Raw genomic sequence first — 19,377 nt, forward strand, 5'->3', positions numbered from 1 at the left:
ACTGTAAAACATGGACATAATTAAAAAACCTGAAGGTACTGGAGAATGAACAGCAACAGATAAACTGGTGAGGAACACAACATTTAGCTGAAGGAAGGAACACAGTGATCTATACAAGTAGGTTCCCACATCTGTGGCTTTTAGTTCGAGTTGTATAGTCACTATGGTGCATAGTGATAGTGAAAACACATGTGGAACAATCTGTATGTTCCTGTCCTTGGATTACCAGAAAACAGATTTTGGGAAACTGAATGCTAAGAGGGGGCATACTAAACATAAAGAGCAAAAACTGACCCCTGAATCAGAAGTGTGTTGAAGCGAGTCAAAACAGTTGATATAAAGACAAAAATATTAATAGAGACCAGACAGCTGTCTGAACAACAGCTTTCAGTTTCAAAGGAAATAATAATCACCACTAGAGAAAAGTACCAGAATAAAAATTACCATAACTTAATATCAGAGTATGATATAATCCAAAATTATCTGATTTTTATAAAAATAACCTAAAAAAAGAAACAGTCTCAAGGAAAAGAAAACCAATTAATTCTGACTGAGATGAATCACACTGGAACTAACAAGGGTTTTAAAGTGATTATTGGAACTATCATCAATGAAGTAAAACAAAACATGCTTTCAATACATGAACCTCTTAGCAGAAAAATCGGAACTCTTAGCAGAAAAACAGAAAGAATGAAGAAGAACCAACAGAATTCTGAAATTTCTTCTCTGATGATTTTCCTGTTACTACTGTCCACTTTATTTCATCTAGCTTTACCATTATAAGCAGTTTATTACATTGAAAGTTCTTTAAGGACAAGGATCACATTTTAACTCATGTATGAATCTCCAACACCTTTTACAGTGCCTGGCATGTAGAAACGGTCAATATGCCTCTGTTATCAATTTATTTAATTGATAAAACCTGAAGCTTTATAAAGTAAATCAAGAAGAAATGCTGGGGCTGCCGCTGTGGCGCAGCAGGTAAAGCCATTGCCTACAGTACCGGCATCCTATATGGGCGCTGGTTTGAGTCCTGGCTGCTCCACTTCCATAGCTCTCTGCTATGGCCTGGGAAAGCAGTAGAAGGTGGTGCAAGTCCTTGGGCCCTGCAGCCGCATGGGAGACCCGGAAGAAGTTCTTGGCTCCTGGCTTTGGATTGGCATAGCTCTGGCTGTTGCGGCCAACTGGGGAGTGAATCAGTGGATGGAAGATTCTCTCTCTCTCTCTCTCTCTCTCTCTCTCTAACTCTTTAAAATAAAATAAATAATTATTTAAAAAAAGGAAGAAATGCTTATTCTATGCTCAAAAAATCTAGTTATCCTTTACATTAAAAAACTGACAAAGATAATTAAGGAACTAAATCATCATAAAACTATTATTTTGTTAATTGTAAAATTTATTTGAAAAAACTGAGAATGTATTCTATTATATCACAACAAAAATTAAGTTAATTTCTATTAATTTTAAGAAGGGACCACAGAATTTTCATTGTGTCAAATCTGAACTGTTGTTTTTTTAAATATCTATAGTTAAGAGGGTATGTCTGCACTACTACAACTGATTCAAACTTAATTTTTTTTAATTTTTTTTACCTTTGTTACCTTCTAAAGCTATACATACAACTGACTTTTGAAACTCATTTAATTTGCCTTCATTTTGAAGTAAGTGAAATAACAAACCTGCCCCTCTACCACAAAATATATTATATTAATAATTTACATCTTTTTGGACAGGCAGAGTTAGACAGTGAGAGAGAGACAGAGAGAAAGGTCTTCCTTCCGTTGGTTCATTCCCAAGTGGCCGCTAAGGCCGGCGTGCCGCACTGATCCGAAGCCAGGAGCCAGGTTCTTCCTCCTGGTCTCCCATGTGGGTGCAGGGCCCAAGAACCTGGGCCGTCCTCCACTGTACTCCCGGGCCACAGCAGAGAGCTGGACTGGAAGAGGAGCAACCGGGACAGAATCCGGCGCCCCAACCAGGACTAGAACCCGGGGTGCCAGTGCCTCAGGTGGAGGATTAGCCAAGTGAGCCACGGCGCTGGCCAATAATTTATATTTTTAGAATTAAAATTTCTTACTATAATTGAGGGAGGGGAGTTGCCAAGGGTCAAGATTTATAGTCATCAAATAAGCTCATTAGAAAATGGACAATAGGTCTAAACAGACAATTATCAAAACAAAAGCAAGACATATGAATGGATAACAGGTACATAAAAAAATGCTCAGCATCAAAAATCATCAGGGAAATGCAAATTAAAACCACAATGCAATATAACCACATTCTAGTAAGACTGGCCATTATTGAAAAGACAAAAAAAAAAAAAAAGACATGCACTGAGCTGGCAATGCCAACATCCGATATGAGTAACCAGCTCAAGTTCTGGCTGCTCTACTGCTGACCCAGCTTCCTGCTAATGCACCTGGGAAGGCAGTGTATGATGGCCCCAGCACTTGGGCTGCTGTCGCACGTGTGAGAGACCTGGATAGAGTTCCTGGTTCCTGGCTTCAGCCTGGCCCACAGCTAGCTGTTGCAACCATCAAGAGAGCCAACCAGCAGATAGAAGATGCCTCTCTCTCTCTCTCTCTCTGAAGCTCTACCTTTCAAATAAATATTTTGTAAAAAGACAAAAAAACAAGTGTTGAAAAGAATGTGGAGAAAAAGGAAACCTTGCATACTGTTGGTGGGAATGTAAAATAATATACTCATTGTGAAAAATTCTACAGAGGTTTCTCAAGAAACCATGAACATAACTACCATATGATATAGCCATCTCATTTCTGTATATATATCCAAGAGAAATGAAATCCAGCTGTTGAAGAGACATCTCTACTCCCATTATTATTAGCACTATCCACAACAGCCAGGAAGCAGAAATGATCTAAGTGCATTATCAACCAATGAATGGATACAAAAAATGTAGTACATATATGTAATGAAATATTCCTCAGCCATAAAAAGGGATGAAATCTTGTCATTTGCAACAACACAATGGAACTGGAGGTTATTATGTTAAGTGAAATAAGCTAAGCACAAAAAGACAAATATCACATGATCTCACTCCTATGAGGAATCTGACCAAAACTATGGATGATCTCATGGAAGCTAAAAATACAATTGTAGTTACCAGAGACTGAGGAGGGAAGTAGTGCAGGAGGGACTGGGAAAGGCTGATTGACAGCAACCAAGTTATTGCTACACAGGAATAAAACCTGTGTTAAATTTTTCAAATGAAGAATGTCTTAAAAAGTTTTACAGTCTTTATATATAGTTTGAATAATACCCACAATATGTCCTTAGATAATACTTTTATGCTTCATTTTGAAGTTTGATTAGGTTTAGTAGTTTCCAACTCAAGGTTAGATACATTAAAATAATTCAAACCACTTTTAAAACTAATATGCCACAATCGCTCCTTGGCTTTTATCTAAGATCAAGTGTAGTAAAACTAATACACCACTAGGCCAGGGCCACCAGGCAGAGGGAATAAATAAAGCATTAGCCAATTTCCTGATTCCATAGCTTTTACTATATTAATAGCTTTATTAGGACATTCCCTAAGAAAATACATAAATGAAAGAAAAAGCAATTCATTACAGATGGCATCATCTCCTATATATAATTTTATTAAGATATAAGTCCCAGAAGCAAAAGAAAGAATACAATTACAACTTACTCCTTGACAATGAAGATAGTCAACTGTCTTAGTTATTACATACAGTACATCGCTAGCTTCCTGTTCTGAGAAACTTTTTTGTTTGAGAATACGATCCAGGAGTTCTCCTCCTTTCATCAAATCTGTAACAAGGTATATGTATCTACCATCATCAAAGACCTAAAAAAGAAGATATTTTCAAAACATAATTATTTAAAAATTTACAATTCTAAAATGTTCAAAATATATTCATTTTGCCTTTCCAGTCAAGATCTCATATTTAAACGAAGGCATTTTTCCTTTACTACTAATATAGTAAGGCTATATTGAAGGTTGAATCAGTTAATCTCCTACATGTCCTGGAAGATCATGCTCAACATACATTTTTATTAAATTTCAAAGATATAGGTTATAGTCCATCAAAAGACATAAATAAAAAAATAGAATTCTGTGCCTCTCAAATGACATCAGTATCATTTTTACTGTATTATAGCTACTTTACTTCTCTAACAGTGACCTTCTTTCTGAAATAAATATATTATTTGTTATTTAATACCTCCTCTAAGTCCATTATCTGATATAGTATCTGAAATGTTTGTTAATTAATATGTATAGGAAGGAGATTAAATAAGAGGAATATTTACACCCTTTTCATGCAGGGTCAGGATATATGAGATTATATATTTATCTATCACATATACACATACACTCACACATATATACACACAGAATTGCAGGAAAAAGCTGCATTGGCAAATTTTAGGATGTTGAGATTTTGTGGCATGAAATTAAAAATACCACAGAATCAAATGCAACAAGTAAGATAAAGTTCCAAGTCATAACTTCAGCAGGTTAACTGACACCCAGATTTAAAAATACCTACATCCTTTAAAGTAATAATGTTTGGATGCTGTCCATAGCGCATCAGAATCTCAATTTCTTCTGAGGGGTCTCGTTTACTTTTGTCAATGATCTAAGACCAAGAAGAGAAAAGTCTCAGACAACAAAAAATTATTTTCTTTATCTATAAATGATTTAAATATGGTTATACATTAAACAAATACTTAAAAGCTCAAAAAACAATGCTTACCTCATTATTTGAATGTTTAACAATTTCTTATAACAAACTTAATAGAAAAAATAAACAAGAGTACTTTAACATTATGTTCCAAATCACTAAAATTGTACTGCATGATAATGTGATCTGAATGTGATTGTAATTCTCACAGTTGGTCAATTTTAACATATTACATTAAAGAGAAACCATTCAAAAGCAACAAATTCATTTAATACACTGATCCTCTAAAACAAAGCCTTGAAAAGAAACTCGAAATGAAAATATTAAGTCTTAAAACGAAAATATTAAATCTTAGAGTTCTTCCCCATCATATCTTTCCCATCACCATTGAAAATACATTAACCTGTACTTTAAATTAAATACATAAAAAACAAATTAAAATTAGGCTCGGAGACAATACCTTCACTGCAAATTCCATGTTGGTAGTTTTATGTACACATCGCTTGCAAATGGAATAGGAGCCAACACCAATATCCTCTTTCAATTCATACACTTCACCAAATTGTGCAGCATTTCCATTTATCTGTTTTTTTTTATAAAAATTAAAATACTAAAGATAATGACATTTTCACATTTTCTATTTTATCCTAAATATATATTTCTCTTGAATTTTAAAAAAACCATTCTAAATTTTTGTCAATATTTATAAATGGTTTATGGCAATTATGAGCCAATCCTAAATTGTAGGCTTTCTGGATCTCCAAGGTCAGTATAATAAATTGATAGCTTATAAACTGCCCAAATATTTTCTTGTCAAAACAGACCACATAAATATAATTAAAGTTACTACTCCTTTTTTCCAAAACATATAAAGTAAAAATCACTTTTTAAAAAGCTACTGAAAATCTATTAGAAATAACTGAAAGAAATAATTATCCCCAAACGTGCTTAAGTGGAATTCACCTGAACAATTGGTAATACATTTGCACTTGTGATAGGAGTTATTTTATATTCTTCTGCAATAGACGTTGCAACAAAGCTGAATCCTTTGAAGAGTTGATGAGCATTTGCACTGGCTGGTAAACCAGGAGAATCTAATTTCAAAATAATTATATTTAATTAGAACTACACAAAAATCTATGATATACAATGTCAGTAATCAAATACAGAATAAATCATTAAATGTCACCATACAATATATATTTGATTTATTATACACTGTCTCCCACCATTAGTATCCATGCTCCATATGATTAGTAATTTCTTTCTGTTCTGTCCACTACTGCATCCTTATTATTCAGTACATAGCAGTCATTCACCATCTGCTGAATGACTGTATAAAACTGATGCCACTAGAAGTAAAACCACATTAAATTTGAAACCATAAGTGTCAGAGTAATAATTTTCATATTTTGTTCCCTGCCCTGAAAATCATTAGAATGTCAACGAACTTATAAAACAGGAAAAAAATAATCTAACTACTCTTTATCCTAGTTCCTGCTTCTCTGATAAACAGTTCACATTTAAAGCCTCTACTTGACAGATGCTCAGGCAATAGTATATATAGGATCCACAATTCCAGAAAAAGCAAACCAATCCTCTGCAAACCTGCCATTCTTTTAGTTTTCTCTTAGGAAAAAAGTTAATTGTTTTAACCACCTACTGGAATAAGAGCTCTGATTTTAAACATAAACACACATTACCTTTAGGTGTTTTTGCAGTAAATTCAGGATCAAAACAAAAAGTATCATCTGGTTTTCCAGAAGCAGGTTTGAAAGGAGGTTGAACTTCTCTTTTATATAATTTCTAGAAGTAACAGGGAACACCAAAAAATATTAATGATTGAAAAACTATTAAACATACTGAACATCCATAATCCAAAAATTCAAAATTCAAAGTGCTCCAAAATATGAAATTTTTTGAACGTTGACAAGATATCAAAAGTGGAAAATTCCACACCTGATGGCATGTTGATGGGCTGCAGTCAAAACACAGGTACACTATAAATACGGTATAAAATGAACTTCAGGCTATATATGTAAGGTATATATGAAACCAATTAATTTTGTTTTGACCTGGGTGTCTTCCCAATATATATCATTTTATATATACAAATATTCCAATATCCAAAAGCCAAAGCACTTGTGGGTCCTAAGCTTTTCAGATAAAATATTCAATGAGTAATTTTTAAGGGAAAGCAGAATATAACATGCAATCTTTAAGAAGACTCACAATATCATAAAATAAATTTCAATATGCTTCAGATATCTGCTATCCAAATTCTAAAAATCTGAGACAATGTCCAAATTCTAACGAGGCCAGGAAACACAGCAATGATACAAACTGCATTCATAAGGAATAATGATGTTCAGTTTTGGCTACCAAAAACTGATCTGAATTCTAACTGGTATTATAAACATATAAACTATATCACAATGTTCCCATGCAAAAATGATGTTCAAGAGTTTAAAAACCAATAGACTGATCTTAAGAAGTATACAAAGGAATTTTCAAAGATTTTTCAAAGACAATAATGCATTATTTAAAAAAAAAAAAACTGTGACTGGACTTTTGCACCAAAATAAACCTGTCTTTAAATTCCAACTTTCAAGATTTTTAAATTAAATTTTATTTGAAAGCCGAGAGAAAAAGGGAGAAATTTTGATATACTTGATTTACTTATTTTCTTATTTATTTGAAAGGCAGAGAGAGAGAAAGGTCCTATATGCTGTTTTACTCTCCAAATGCCCACAATGTCCAGGGAAGATTATTCAGGCTTCCCACATGGGTGGCAGGAGTTACATTACTTGAGCATCACTACTCCCTCCCAAGGTGTGTATTATCAGGAAGTCAGAGAAAGGAACAGAAGTAGGGAACAGTAGATCTCAGGTACTCCGATATGGGATGTGGGCATCTTAACAACCACGCTAAACCATCAACTTTTTAAAGTATTTCGTATTTCATTTTAAAATATTTTTGAATAAAAATATAAAGATATTGTTTTGGGCTCCTACCATGGCATTCAAAAATTTAGTCTTGTCTAAAAATCTAACTCACTAAAATCTACACTTTTGAAAGACACAGAAAATATACAATGTAGACACCTACATTTTTAAATCTCCCCATAGTAGGGAAAAATTAAGAGGGAATTAATTAAAAATTTTAATTTATTTAAATAAGTGCAATAAATTAGTAAGTTAAATAAGTATATAATTTGTTATTTTAAATAAAACAATGACCGTAAGTGGTTTAGATATAGCAATGATGGAAAAATTATTTCTCATTTATCTAGATAAGGGGAAAGGAAGAAAAGCAAAGCATTTGGAAAAAATGAAAAAAGGATACAAGGACACAAAGAGAGATGTACACAGATTTGACAAAGGGGAGGCTCCTATGCGTCATGCCCACCTTTTTAGGGTATTGAGCAATGGTTTAAGCCATATTACAGCTTTATAATCATAAAAAATAAAATACTGTCTACTAAAACTCGTTATACAAGCCAGATGAAATAATTTGATCAGTAAATAGCAGTTCTCTGCTGCGCCCTCAAAATCAAAATAGAATTTTATACTTTTGAAAAAAATTTCAATACCAATCAGAACTAGGTAACTGAAAATGTTTAACTACGATGATGAACACACAAAATATATAAAGCTGTAATATAAAACAAACAACAAAAAGATAAGCTCTATTAAGAAAAGCCCATTAGTCTGAGAATAGCAACTAAGAAAATCCCATACAAGACTTGGTAGAATTTTGCAGTGTTTCAGTTTTCATGTACTCTCAACATTTACTGAAATACACAGAAAGACACCCACTTCTTAATAAATTTAGTTTATTCTAACACATAACAAACAACATTGAAATTAAATAACATCTTAGACTCTTTATAATAAATTTCCTATAAGAATATGCTTATCACACATATGCTTTCCTCATTCTCTTCCTGCTCTTCACTGCTCAACATAGAATGGGGCATAATATTAACCATACTTAACAGATAAAAAACGAGAATAATAATTACTAGTTTTCTACATATTTTCTGGTACAAGGTAACTGACGTGATGTGCTGCACCTATAAATAAAAATCTCACACTTAAAATAAAACAAATGGATTAAAATTAGCAGAAAAATCCATATATTACCATTTACTCTTCAGGTTTCTGCTCATTTTAATATATTCAATAACAAATTTTCTACTCAACTTACATTCCAGTCAATATTTGCAAAAAAAAGGTGTCTTTTTATTTCTTCAACTCCTTCTGAACCTAAAAAACGGAAATAATATTTTATTGGTATAATTTTTTTTCATCTTGCTACCTGGCTTCCAGGCTGCCATCTATAAACAGGAATGCACACATCCTATAGGTTCCTCCAAGTGAAAAGTCTATGATTTCTTGTTTGACACTTTGTTAATTAGTCCTTTAGTTTTAGAATTTGAAAAAGAATTGAAAGAGAAGGAATTCTCCCAAATTCCTTCTATAAAGCCAGCATCATATTACTTTCTTAACCAGAAAAAGATACAACAGAGAAAGAGAACTATAGACCAATACCCCTGATGAACATAGACACAAAAATCCTCAACAAAATAATAGGCAATCGAATCCAAAAACACACAGAAAGATCATTCACTTGGACCCAGTGGGTTTTATCCCTGGTATGCAGGGATGGTTCAACATTTACAAATCAATAAATGTGATACATTACATTAACAAACTGAAGAATAAAAATCATATGATTATTTCAACAGATGCAGAGAAAACATTTGATAAAATACAACATCCTTTCATGATGAAAACCTTAAGCAAATTGAGTATACCAGGAGCATTCCTCAAAACAATCAAGGCAATTTATGACAAACCCAGAGCCAGCATCTTTCTCAATGTGGGAAAGTTGGAAGCATCCCCTTCTAAGATCCAGAAACAGACAAGGATGCCCACTCTCTCTTACTATTTAATATAATCCTAGAAGTTTAGCCAGAGCCATTAGGCAAGAAAATAAATCAAAGGCATAAAATTGGAAAGGAAGAAGTCAAACTATCCCTATTCACAGATGACAATTCTATATATATGAGATCCAAAAGACTCCACTAAGAGATTATTGGAACTCATAAAAGAGTTTGGTAAAGAGGCAGGACATAAAATTTACACACAAAAATCAATAGCCTCTGTATACCCAGACAATGCCATGGCTGAGAAAGAACTTCTAAGATCAATCCCATTCAAAATAGCTACAAAAAAATTAAATACCTCGGAATAAATTTAACCAAGGAGGTCAATGATTACTATGATGAAAAGTACAAAACATTAAAGAAAGAAATATAAGAAGACACTAAAAATAGAAAAAAATTCCATGTTCTTGGATTGGAAGAATTAATATTATCAAAATGTCCATACTTTGGAAAGCAATTTACATATTCAATGTGATCCGAATCAAAATACCAAGGACATTCTCCTCAGATCTAGAAAAAATAACCCTAAAATTCCTATAGAAACACGAAAAACTGATGTTCATATTGAACTACTCAGGATATCATAAAATACTATAGTGTCTCCCATGTCAAATCTTTTTGAAGATTCATTTAGTTCTTTATTTGAAAAGCAGAGCAACACACACACACAGAGAGAGAGAGAGAGAGAGAAATAGACAGTGGGGGAGAGAGAGAAATCTTCCATTTGTTGGTTCATTCCTCAAGTGGCCACAACAGCCAGGTTTAGTTTGGGCCAAAGCCAGGAGCCAGGGACTCCATTGGATCTCCTATATGAGTAGCAGGGGCCCAAGTACTTGGGCTATCTTGTGCTGCCTTCCTTCCCAGGCACAATAGTAGGAAGCTGGATCAGAAACAGAATAGCCAGGACTCAAAATGGCACTCCAGTGTGGGATACCAGCATTATAAAGCAGCAGCTTAAACCACTATGCCTCACCAGCCCCGATATTAAAATGTAAGTGAATTTTCTTAATAATTCAACTTATGACCTTGTATTTATATGCTGTATCAAAAAGTACAAAGGAATAAACTGACTGAAATTTTAATACAAGTGGATTAATAGGATAGTAGAATCACATCTAAAACCAGGGTAAGACTACAAGAAAGTGGTCAAACAATAAGCAGTTAATAGACATAATATGAGTATTTACTTTTAAGATTATTTGAAAGGACAAAATAATTATCTTCAAATATCTGAAAGAATAATCTCTACAAAGTAGAATTCCATGAATCATTTCAAAACACATACTCCAGATTATATACATAATGATACATATTAAGGAAAACTTTTGATTAAGTAGACCATTCAATTTTTCAATCACAGATGTAATAGAAGTTACTGTTTCAGGAGTGTACATACAAAATGTAAAATTTTAAGTATAACTATACATAGTAGTAAATAAATTTAAATGAAACAGAAAATATAAAGATGTAATTATCCTCCCAAAATACACTGTATATTTTTACAAAGGCTAAGAAAATAAACAATACCCAATCTATTTGCTGGATTCCTTTTGAATAGCATCCTTAGAAGACTCTGTGCTTCAGCACTAAGAAACTGAGGCATTCCAAGTTTTGCTCTGGAAAAGAGATTTTAGAAAAATTTCTCTTAAATCTAGGTACATTTCAAAGTTGACAAATCTAAAAAAAAATAAAGTGCTTTTATAACGGCAAATAATGTCCCCTATATGGCAGGAGAAGGAAGAAGACAGTGTAAAAACTACATTCATTTGTGTAAATTTAAAACCACATTTCGTTTCTCAAAACTGAAAGCAAGGGATTTTCTCCAAAAAGTAAAAGATAGTATTTACACTTACTTTAATATCATATTCATGGTCTCATTTCTGTCTTTACCTTGAAATGGCAGAGTACCAGTAAGCATTTCAAACTAAAAAACAAAAAAAAGCCTACAGTCAATTTAGCACAACTTAGAATATATAATGAAATTCTTCAGAAAAAAACTGAGACTTATACTACATGATCATCAATACATGAAGGATTCAAATGATAGGGGATCAAAACAGGACCAAAAAACTAGGTGACTTACACAAAGAAACACACACACACACACACACACCAGTTGTCCTGGTAGGGGAAATGTAACAGATAAAAACCAACCATTACCTTTTTCTTTTCTAATTTGGCTAAGTTCCCAAAGTCAAAGCAATTTGAAAATACACACAAAGAATTTTCTTTGAAAACAAAGATATGTTTTTGAAAGCAAGCATTAAACAATAAAGAGAAAAGAAAAAATACGTGCCAAAGCATTTCAATTCATACATGCCCAAGAAAGATTTAATCGATCTCATTCCTCTCACTCTCCCCACTCACCCCTGCCCCCGCCAAAACAGGAACCAGTAAGACAGGTAGGACAAGAGGCAGCACACATACACACACGCACACATACACATGCATGACAATATCCTTAAAAAATTAAGACAGGTGTACACAGCATAAGGAAAAGATTTTCCCAAAGAGACTTAATTGTAATGCATCTAACTAGAACATTAAGCGATGATATAAAAAGACTAGGTTTAAAAATAAAGATCATTATAGTTCACTGAAAAGTTTTTACATCTCTAATATTTAAATCTCAAAAAGACTCAAAAAAGTAGTTTTTGCTTTAGTTTTCTGCTCATTTACATGAAATCCAAATCTAAAATACCTTATCCTTCCAATTCTTCCATACCCTCATGAATCTCAAATATTCCGATCCAGCCTCAATCTCTCTCAAACTTCACTGTTTCCTCCCAAATCTACAGTAATGGTTCACCCTTGGGAACTAGATGGCTACTAGTCTAAGAAGGGAGAGAAAGAAGAGCAGAAGGACAGAACATGGAAATCATATCTCCCCCTAGCTATAGGTGGTATAGCTGAGTGAATGTGTGTGTGTGTGCACATGTACACACATAACAAAGAACATGTATATATCTAAGCATGTAGATTAAATAAGTCCAAATTATTCTGATTTTCCTCTCCACTGCCCCTCCTAATTTATCATCATACAGGAGTTAATAAAGTAACCTATAGCTCAGGTTAAAACTAAATTCTCTCCTTACTTCCAAAACCAGTTGTCCTAGTGAGTTATCTCTTTTCTATTCATTGCTCTTTCTTTTAATCCCCTAAAGTTCATAAACTTAACAGGTATTACCTTTAACCGTTACCCTCTGTTTCATCTGTATCATTTAATCTGCTACTAAGGTTGGTAACTACTTCCTTTGCAATGTCTTTAACATTGTCTCTTTTATATTCTATAATCGGCAATGTTTGCAAGACCTTTTTGGTATCCTGGTTTCTGGTTTCTTCCATTTTCAATCCATTTTTGTAATGCTGTCAATGCTAATCTTCCCAAAATACAATTTTTCTCGAAGTACCATTGTATTTAAGAATCTATAATATATTACTACCAAAAAAAAATCACAAGCATAAACTCATAGTTTTACAGTTTCACTTCCTCCACATTCTCTTTCTCTCTCTACTACTCTGGTTAAACTGGTTCTCCAAGCCTTTGTTAATATGACTGCAATACTCTCCTTCTTGTCATACCAACTATTTAAATGTTATCTATCTTTCATGCCTTAACTTAAATTCTACCTCCTCCATTTTTCCTACATCAACTTATCTAGACTCCCCTTTACTTCTAATGGTACTTCTAGTCAGTTTTGTTTTGTTTTGTTTTTTAGCAATTCCAATTGTTTTCCCAACTAGATTGTATACCTTCTTGGGTCACAGAAAATGCCAAATCCTGTATTTGAAATGGTCCTCACACAAGCACCTTCCCCAAATGCCTGGTTTATAATAGGCACTTCTGTGCCATACAATGTGTCATTCAGTAACAAATGGGCAAAATGGATTATAAGACTTGATAAACAAATTATATCGGATTCAGTATTTTTCTTCTATCATCCTACTTAATACAGAAAATTCTATGCTTAATCTCACACCAAATTAGTCTATACTTATTAAGAATCTACTAAATGTTCACTATGCCAGGTACTGTTGAGATTAAAAATATAGTAGAAGACATGATCCCTTTCCTCAACAGGTTTACAATCTTTCTAGGACATGCTTGAAACAATTTGTCAATAAGACAGTATGTGCTTAGGTGCTAAATTCTGAGACACCTACAATATCATATAACTACCAAACTCAGTATTCTGAAATCTAGATCCTGGCAGACTTATTTCTTATATGAATAGTTTTTTTATAGAACTGCTATCATTTACCCTTTTACTAACAACTTTGAATAAAATTTGAACACCAAAACCTTAATTTTTCAATTTCAATCATGAATTATCAGAAATCCTCCTATCTGACATATCCCCAAAATTAATTAAAATAAAATTCTAAATAATATTAAGCACGTATTGATACAATGCTGCTTACCATAAGTACACCATACGACCACCAATCAGCACTCTGGGAATGGCCTCTCCTATTTACTACTTCAGGAGCCATATACTCTACTGTACCACAAAATGAGTAAGCCTTCTTTTCTTGATCTACTGACTCTTTGCTGAGTCCAAAATCTGTAATGGTTTTGCAAAAAAAAAAATCTGAAAAACTTCAGAAAATAGAAAATACCAAAACAGACAAAATAAAGCATTAAACATTAAAATGACTTATGGATAGCCTAAGAAAGTTCCTGTAACACTGATAAAAGACAGGGGCCTGCATTTCATAACGATATGATATTCTATAAGCATTGAAAAACTCTCAGTTAAATCTCATCCTCAAAATTCATGCTTTCAGAATGGTGGCAGAATATTATGCAACAGTTCTAAGGGAATAGGAACTAAATTAAAGATGCATATTGTTCTAAATTTTAAAATTTAGAGTAAGACAAAACAGTAACTTTTACATTTTAAAGTAAAATAGTAAATTTTGCTTTAGCTTCGGTGAGTCTGCTTTTTCTTTAAAGATTTCAAATAGCTAAAGATAGAAATATATAAAAATCAATCTTAGTGCCAGCATTGTGGTGTAGCAGGTATACAAATGTGGTATAGCCTGCAGCACTGGCATCCCGAATGGGCACTGGTTCAAGTTCCGGCAGCTCTGCTTCTGACCAACTCCCTTCTAATACACCTGGGAAAGTAGTGAAGATGGCCCAAGTGTTTGGGCCTCTTTACCCACGTGGGAGACCAGGATAAAGTTCCTGGCTCCTGACTTTGGTCTGGCCTAGCCATGACTGCTGCAGCCATTTGGGGAGTAAACCAGCAGATGGAAGACTTCTCTCTCTTTGTCTCTGCCTCTTCCTCTCTGTAACTCTTTCAAATAAATAAATAAATCTTTAACAAACAAATAAATAAATATATCAGTCTTTTATGTACTACTAAGGAATAGCTGGAAGTTGAAATATAAAAAAAACTTCATTTATAATAACACCTTCAGAAAGATCACACAATACATATGTAGAAATATCTAAAATAAATGAAATACTTTTATGCTAAAAACTGGAAACACTGAAGAAGGAAACAGAAGTAGACCTATGTAGAGAGCGAGACTATGTCTGTGGATTGGAAGATTCAATGTTAAGACATCAACTCTCCTAAAATTTATATCGAGAGTAATAAATAAAAACATAACTTCAACAAAAATTCCAGCAAGACCTCTTTTGGTGAAATTAATAAGCTGACTCTAAAATATATATAAAAAGGCAAAGGAAATAGCCAAAATAATTTTGAAAAAGGAGACAAAAAAGGGTCGATACTATCTAACTTCAAGATTTATAATAAACTTAATCAAGATAGGCAATGGAGAAAGACTAGACATACATATCAATGGAACAGAAGGGTGTCTAATAACATACTTACCTAATAGACTACAACCTCTGTTTTGAACTATAATTTGTTGCAATGCATTTGATATAACAGGAAACAATTTGAGTATAACTCAAATTCTGCATTGGTTTATGTGTGATTTTGTCTGCAAGAAACACTAGATGAACATAAAAAAACTACACCTAGTTGAGTTTAGTCAAGTGGAAATACATAAAATGCACAAAGGTGCACACCTCAAACATCTACCATAAAGCCACTCTTGTCTACCTCCAGTGTTACAAATTTCCTTCCAATTGCAGATAGTCTAACTTCTACCACCCCATTATAATTGACAAAATATAAACTTTCTGATACTCACTTCCATAAAGTAATTTTACCATAATTACTATATTCCTTATATATCAATCACTTAGAAGATGTTAAATAGTGCTTACTTTCTTGTTTTAGTGTGTCACTGACCAAATATTTTTAGTGCTAAATTCAACCTGATTTTCCCCTAAGTCCTGTATTTTTACTAGGCAACTTTTCATAGTACAGTACATTAATATATGTTGTAGTATAAAAGAACTGGCTATATTACCATTTGATTTCTGACAAAAGTGCAAACACAATTCCATGGATAAAGGGCAACTTATCAACAGCTGGTGCCAGAACAAGTCAGACATCAATATAGGAAAATCCATCCACAAATCATAAACAAACATTAACTCAAAACAGAGCATGGATCTAAACACAAAACACAAAACTATAAAATTTTCCAAAAGAAAACATAGAAGAAATATTTGTGATCCTGGATTAGACATAAGCTTCTTAGATACAACAACAAAAGGATAATCTATGAAAGAAAAAAGTTGATACACAGGATTTAATTAAAATTAAAAACTGTTCATCAATTAAGAAAATGTAAAAGAAACTATAGACTTGGAGAAAATATTTGCAAATATAAAGGACTTGTAGTCAGTCTATCAAAAATTCAAAATTCAAAGAAAATAAACAATTCAATTTCTAAAATGGGCAAAAGATGTTAATGGACACTTCTCCGAATAAATAAATACATGAAAGGATGCTCAGTGCCATTAATTATGATGGAAACACAAATTTAAACCATTATGAGAAACAGCTTCATTCCCACTAGAATAGGGAAATATAAAAATACTAACAATACCAAGTATTGATGAGGATTGAGAACAACAGGAGCTCTTGCACATTGTTGATGGGTATGTAAAACAGTGTAACCGCTTTGGAAAAGAGTTTGGAAGTTTCTCAATAAATTAAATGAACACTTACCATATGACCAAGTCATCTTACTTCTTAGAAATATACTCAAATGAAATAAAAATTTATAGTCACATTAAAAAAAGAACCTTCATATAGTGGTTTTACTTGTCTTTGCCAATATAAAGAAATAACCCAAACAACCCTTATTAGGGAATGAATAAACAAACCATGGTAGTAACCATAAAATGCAAACACTACTCAGCAATTTAGACCACCAATATATGCAAAAATGTGGATGAGTCTCAAATGCACTATGCTAAGTAAATGTAGCCAAACTCAAAAGGCATATTATGTGCCTATGTTTATATTATATTGTGGAAAGGGAAAAACTATAGGGACAGAGAACAAGTTGGTAGTTGGTTTGAAATAGGGGAGGATTGACTTACAACAAAGAATCTGGTGCTTATAGAACTGTTTTATGTTTATATTTTGGTGGTTAATCTATCAAAACTTACAGAACTACCTAAGGAAGTGATTTTTAAAGTAAAGTTTGTATTTTGAGATAATTGCAGATATATATGTAGCTACGTAAAATACCACAGAAATCCCATTTACCCTTTACTCAGTTTCCCCTAGCGAAACATCATGTGGAACTATGATACAATAACAGCCAGGACGTTAACACTGATGCATTCAAGATATAGAACAGCTCCTTCCATCTCACAAAGATCAGAAGGATGAGTTTAACTGTAGGAAATTACCCTCTAATTTCAAAAATGAAAAAAAAAAACACTTAACAGCTATCAGACCTATGTTGCTCTTTTTCAATAAAATTCCAATATCAACAATATTAAGGTTTCTCCAAACGGACTTCTAACCATGCTCAAATATTCTCATTTAAAAATACACTTATCCACTAGTACTAGAACAACAACAAACAAATACTAAAAAGTATAAAGTATTACATTGTACATCTAGGGTCAGGACAAGAGCTGATCAGGTCATTGTTTCTTATAGTGTCCATTTCACTTAACAGGTTTCCCCTTTGGTGCTCAGTTGTCGCCCATCAGGGAAAACAAATGATATTTGTCTTTTTGGGACTGGCTTAATTCACTCAGCATGAAGTTTTCCAGATTGCTCCATCTTGTTGCAAATGACCGGGTTTCGTTGTTTCTTACTGCTGTATAGTATTCTATGGAGTTATAGTATTTGTCGTTGTTGTTCTAGTACTAGTGGTTGAACTCTGTAAATAACACACAATTATTCTTAGGTGTTTAAATTTTAACTGAAAAGTGATCCCTGTTAAATTTAAGAGTGGAAAAAGAGAGGGAGGAGATGTACAATTTGGGACATGCTCAATCGTAGTTGCCCCAAATGGTGGAGTTAGAAATGTGCCAGGGGATTCCAACACAATCCCGTCAAGGTGGCATGTACCAATGCCATCTCACTAGTCCAAGTGATCAATTTCAGCTCACAATTGATGGCTCTGATAGGTCTAAGAGTCAAAGGGATCACACAAACAAGACAAGTGTCTGCTAATACTAACTGATAGAATCAAAAAGGGAGAGAAGGATCCAACATGGGAAGCGGGATACACAGCAGACTCATAGAATGGCAGATGTCCTAAACAACACTCTGGCCTCAGAATCAGCCCTTAAGGCATTCGGATCTGGCTCAAGAGCCCATGAGAGTATTATAGGCATGGAAAGCCAAGATACCATGGAAAAAAAAAGACCTAAATGAAAGATCTCAGCGAGTGAGATCCCAGTGGAAAGAACGGGGCCATCAAAGAAGGAGGTACCTTTCTCTGAAGGGAGGAGAGAACTTCCACTTTGACTATGACCCTATTGGAATAAGATCAAAGTCAGCGAACTCTAAAGGCTTCCATAGCCCTGACAACTTATGACTGGAGCCTAGGGAGATTGCTGACACCATGAACAGGAGTGTCAAACTGTTAAGTCAGCAGCAGGAGTCACTGTGTACTTACATCCCATGTGGGATCTGTCCTTAATGTGTTGTCTAATGTGAAGTGATGCTATAACTAGTACTGAAACAGTATTTTTATACTTTGTGTTTCTGTGTGGGTACAAACTGATGAGGTCTTTACTAATTATATACTGAATCGATATGCTGTATATAAAGATAATTGGAAATGAAAAGAAACAACCTGGTGTTAAATTGGAAATGGCATAGAAAATTAATTAATTTTAAAAAAATATTATGTAGGATCTCTGTCTTTAATGTGCTGTACACTGTTATTTAATGCTATAACTAGTACTCCAACTGTAGTTTTTTTCACTTTGTGTTGCTATATGGGGCAAACTGTTGAAATCTTTACCTAATATATACTAAACTGATCTTCTGTATATAAAGAGAATTGAAAATGAATCTTGATGTGAATGGAAGGGGAGAGGGAGCAGGAAAGGGAAGGGTTGCGGGAGGGAGGGAAGTTATGGGAGGGGGGAAGCCATTGTAACCCATAAGCTGTACTTTGGAAATTTATATTCATTAAATAAAATTTTAATAAATGGAAAAAAAATACACTTATCCCGGGCCAGCGCTACGACTCAATAGGCTAATCCTCCACCTGCGGCGCCGGCACACCAGGTTCTAGTCCCGGTCAGGGTGCCAGATTCTGTCCCAGTTGCCCCTCTTCCAGGCCATCTCTCTGCTATGGCCGGGGAGTGCAGTGGAGGATGGCCCAAGTGCTTGGGCCCTGCACCCG

At 33.7% G+C, this 19,377-nt stretch overlaps 1 protein-coding gene across 4 annotated transcripts in view; it reads right to left on the reverse strand.

The window, feature by feature from the left end:
- The window catches only part of RPS6KA6 (ribosomal protein S6 kinase A6), a 152,429-nt gene that overhangs the window by 48,106 nt on the left and 84,946 nt on the right, over positions 1 to 19,377 (reverse strand). For all 4 annotated transcript variants that reach the window (XM_062183246.1, XM_062183244.1, XM_062183243.1 and 1 more), the window contains 9 exons: positions 14,041 to 14,183; positions 11,472 to 11,542; positions 11,146 to 11,234; positions 8,877 to 8,935; positions 6,371 to 6,473; positions 5,631 to 5,761; positions 5,128 to 5,250; positions 4,533 to 4,622; positions 3,671 to 3,829 (listed from right to left, as the gene is read on the reverse strand). In XM_062183246.1, the coding sequence (XP_062039230.1) occupies positions 3,671 to 3,829; positions 4,533 to 4,622; positions 5,128 to 5,250; positions 5,631 to 5,761; positions 6,371 to 6,473; positions 8,877 to 8,935; positions 11,146 to 11,234; positions 11,472 to 11,542; positions 14,041 to 14,183 (968 nt within the window). The remainder of the gene's footprint in view (positions 1 to 3,670; positions 3,830 to 4,532; positions 4,623 to 5,127; positions 5,251 to 5,630; positions 5,762 to 6,370; positions 6,474 to 8,876; positions 8,936 to 11,145; positions 11,235 to 11,471; positions 11,543 to 14,040; positions 14,184 to 19,377) is intronic.

The sequence above is a fragment of the Lepus europaeus genome, chromosome X (genome assembly GCF_033115175.1).
Source record: "Lepus europaeus isolate LE1 chromosome X, mLepTim1.pri, whole genome shotgun sequence".
NCBI classification, from domain to species: Eukaryota; Metazoa; Chordata; class Mammalia; order Lagomorpha; family Leporidae; genus Lepus; species Lepus europaeus.